The following is a 4,430-nucleotide window of genomic DNA, read 5'->3' on the forward strand; positions in this document are numbered from 1 at the left end:
GAGAGACCGGTAAGCGTGGCGTGACATGGTCAATAGGGTCACGAAGAGTCGGACACGACTGAACGACTGAACTGAACTGAAGATTATAGGCACTCAAAGGGTCTACAAGGCACTTGGGTGGCCAAGATGCCCATGTCACATCAACGTATTAATCAGGTGTCGATCCTCACATACCAAGCCAGATACCGCAACTCGTGGCATTATTCATCTGAGCATCTGGCACTGAACCAAAGTCGTCCGTTAAACGAATAATCTCATCGATATTTACTTGTCAGAGCAGAAAAATAAAACGTCCTCTGCGTAGCTGATACCTTCAGTTTGTGACCCATTACGCGAAAACCACTGACAGTTATACATTTTATAATAGTTAAAGAAAGCGGCTCCAAGTATGCAGTGAACAAACGCGAGGACAGTGAACACCCTTGATTTAGAGTGGACTGTATGGGGACTTGTTGTGAGACATACATTTACAATCAAACGTGCTAAACATTCTTTGTAGCAAAAACGTATCCCATTAGACGCAACCGAAACAGAATTTTCATAATCAGTGAGAGAAAGCAGGAAATATTCAGACACTTGACTGAACGTTGTTTTTTTTACCAGGTTAAACTGCAGCAGTGCCAACTCCTCGTGAGCGTTACTGCAATACTGAAAAACTGTACACGCCACATGTAGGCTACATTGTTTCGACCAGCATCTTAGGCTACATATCTGATGCGTTCCATTCAAAGTAGACATTGGAAACAGCATCAGATTTCAGAGCACTTTAGCGAAAATCTGACAGTTAACATTAAGAAACGTGCTAGCCGTCTACAGATCGCAGTGTTTCCTTATCCGTTTCTGGTATTAACAAAATATGACATTTTCAAAAGGACTGTGGCAGAATTCCCGTGTCAATAACGGTCTTAAAAATTTCGAGTACGCGAGGGGATAAGCAGATGTAAATTAGTTGTAAAATTTTCCCCAACGTTATCAGATTCCGGCGCTTTGTAAAGCAGCAAACGCTCAATTGCTTCTTCCAGTCTGTCTAATAATAAAGGGGCGCATATCGCCTTGCACTCGTCCTCACATCGAAGCTTATACATAGACACAAGGCGCTCAACATTAACATCAGCAGCGCCGGCAGTGGCAGAAAAGAAAGAGGTGCAACATGGGTACTATGGCATCTGAACTGGTGAGCGAACCAGCACTACATTCGAATTGGGAGCCATTTGGTAGCCGCGGAAGATGCCCTTCGGGATGCGTTTCGGCCAGACACAGTGTCCACACGACTGGCCGAGAGCTGCCACAGGTGCAGCTGCTTCTGGAACTCGGTGGTGCAGCCGGTCACAAAGGCTTTGCTGAGCCTTTCTTTCAGCGGCTGAATGAAGTGCTCCACCAGGTTATCACCGAGCTTGTACTGAAAGGAGAAAATGTGCACATTTTGTGTGGCGGTGCTAGCAGGGACATCCACTGCGACCATGGATGCTTTCTACGCAGCAGCAAATGCATTTAGATGCGTAAGAGAACGTTTCAATACAGAAATGCTCTTGTTCTATAGTGCTGAAAATAACGTGATAATATTCGCCAATTTCATCGCAAATCTCACAGTGACTTTAAATGCCGGCCGGGATTAAAACGCAAAATCATATATCAACAACGATACCTGCATTAAATATATTGAAATGATGCAGCAGCAAATAGTTTAAAAATCGCAGAAATTACCACGTTAGTGGCTCATTATGAAGGCTACTGTGACTTCTTGGAGGCTCCTAAACATATTATAGCTTAAAATACAAATAACATCTCTAAACATTTATTAGTAGCAAAATTATAACCTAACGATTTTCTTGGCTATTATCATGTGCTATTTATCAGGAGAAAAATGCTCGATTGTCGCTGAACCATTAACGTTCATGACTCTCTCCGTTTTCAAGTGATACTTGTGACTACTGTTTCAAAAGCTTGCGTCGTCCAAGCAGGAAAGTGAACGGAAGCGAGCGTAACGTATCTTCGGAGGACAATGAAAAAGTTGAAATGGTTTCAGAATATCTGAAAATAAATTTTAAGGGCAAATTCTAGAAGTGCTTACGCAAGAAATAGAATAATTTATATAATTTATGATTAGTTAAGCATAATAGCGCTTAATTTTCTTAGAAACGAATAATTGCGGGAATATGATGTTCGAAAAAGAATGCAGTACTCTAGTTTGACAACATAACTTTAACTTTAACATAACTAGAAATCTTGGACATAATGAAACCTTACAGTCTCAATTAGGCTTAGGGAAACGTACTTAATCCAATATTGGCTCAGTTGCGTTGAGATTTTATTTCTTATCCTGTGAATCGCACAGAGATATTTAGGGCCATTAGGACCAATTGTGTTGGGCCTTCAGCTCGTTCATTAGACTTATGGTGGTCACGGTTGCAAGCAGCAAGTATAGTATAATTATGTACACCGAAACTATGCTTGATAGTAGTCACAACAATACTCGGTTTTGCAAATAGATCCCAATAACCAGTGAAATTCACGGCGCTATACCTCAAAGCAGTGTGTTAAAATTGCCTGCAATGAATGATATGTATGCATATTGCTGCTATGGGAGGCCGCTGAAACTAGTCCCGGTCCTGGCGATGCTAAGGAAATCATCATCATCATAGTCAGCCGGACTATGCCTACTGCTGGGCGAAGGCCTCTTCCACATTCCTCTACTAACCCGGCCCTGTTGTAGCTGTTCCCACGAATTCAACTCTGCAACGAGCCAACCCAAAGCGCTTCTGGAAAACAATTAGCCCTGATAAAAATACTAATATTTCACTATGTGACAGTAGCGGCTCGTCAGTAGGCGTATCTGACGTATCCCATGTATTAAACTACACATTCTGTTCAGTTTTTACTAACGAAGAGTCTCATGATGTTCCCAGCCTCCCACCATTGCCACATCCACCAATTGACAGCATCGCATTCAACCCGCATGGTATTGTTAATATTATTGATTCGATAAAATGTTCATCTTCCTGTGGTATTGATGGAATTACTTCCAAAGTATTGAAAAACACTAAACATGTTTCCAGTCTTATTCTTTCACTCATTTTTCAGCAATCTTTTGATACTGGCTCCGTTCCACTTGACTGGCGAATAGGGAAGGTCATTCCAATCTCCAAAAAAGGTGACCGATCGTCGCCAGGTAATTATCGACCCATTTCACTAACCAGTGTATGCTCTAAAATCATGGAGCACATCATATACTCTAATGTCGCTACATTTCTAACTTCAATTAACTTCTTCCATCCAAACCAGTATGCATTCCGGAAAGACCACTCATATGAAACCCAACTAGCTTTGTTCCTGCATGATATTCATTCCAGTCTAGACCGCAATATCCCAACTGATGCCTTATCTTTGGACTTTGAGAAAGCATTTGATAAAGTACCCCATCCCCGCTTCTTACTCAAACTGTCCGTTTTAAATCTTCACCCGCTTGTCTTCAACTGGATCCGAAGCTTTTTAACAGACCGCATGCAATTCGTTTTCGCTAACGGCTTCTCATCTACTTACTCGCATGTTCTTTCAGGAGTACCTCAAGGCACAGTCCTGGGCCCATTACTTTTCTTAATATATATTAACGACTTGCCTTCCACAGTAATGTCTACCATACGCCTTTTCGCGGACGATTGTGTAATATACCGCCTTATAACTAACACCGACGACACTGCTGTCCTTCAAAATGATCTTACTAGCGTACACCAATGGTGCTCAACGTGGCTAATGTCTCTAAACACTACAAAGACAGTACTACTGTCTTTCCATCGCCGCCGAAATTATACTCCGCATGCTTATAAAATTAATGATTCTGCCGTTGCTTCCACTAACTCTTTTAAATACCTTGGTATTAACCTCACTAGCGATTTATCACGGACGTACGACGTCAACAACATAATAAATTCATCTAACCGAACAATTGGCTACCTTCGTCGTAATCTACACATGGCTCCTTCTTCCTTAAAACTGTTAACTTACAAAACACTTGTGCGACCTAAACTTGAATACACTAGTGCTATCTTTGATCCTCACCAAACTAACCTTATCACAGCTCTTGAATCTGTACAGAACCGTGCTACTCGCTTTATCCTATCAAACTACTCAAGATATTCTAGCATATATGCATTAAAGCTTCAACTTCAACTTCCTTCTCTCGCTTCCCGTCGCCAAATTTCACGCCTCTGCCTTTATCACAAGTTCTTTCATAGTTCACCTCGTGACAGCCAGCTCATCCAACCTGTACGTCGAACATCCCGCACAGGCCATTCTAACAGCGTCATCCCGCATCGTGCCCACACTACTACATTCCAGAAGTCTTTTTTCGTGTACACAGCTCGCGAGTGGAATGACCTTCCCAGCAGCCTTGCCCTAATCTCCGACCCTGCTCATTTCAAGACTGCCATCGA

At 42.1% G+C, this 4,430-nt stretch overlaps 1 protein-coding gene across 1 annotated transcript in view; it reads right to left on the reverse strand.

Moving 5' to 3' along the window:
* Positions 1-1,189: 1,189 nt before the first annotated feature.
* LOC146175941 (glucoside xylosyltransferase 2-like) overlaps positions 1,190-4,430 on the reverse strand; it is a 12,258-nt gene continuing 9,017 nt past the window's right edge. Inside the window, exon 5 of the mRNA XM_084581224.1 lies at positions 1,190-1,399. Within this exon, the coding sequence (XP_084437350.1) occupies positions 1,190-1,399 (210 nt within the window). The remainder of the gene's footprint in view (positions 1,400-4,430) is intronic.

The sequence above is a fragment of the Amblyomma maculatum genome, chromosome 10, assembly GCF_055883805.1.
Source record: "Amblyomma maculatum isolate TAMU_Amacu chromosome 10, ASM5588380v1, whole genome shotgun sequence".
In the NCBI taxonomy this organism is placed as follows: Eukaryota; Metazoa; Arthropoda; class Arachnida; order Ixodida; family Ixodidae; genus Amblyomma; species Amblyomma maculatum.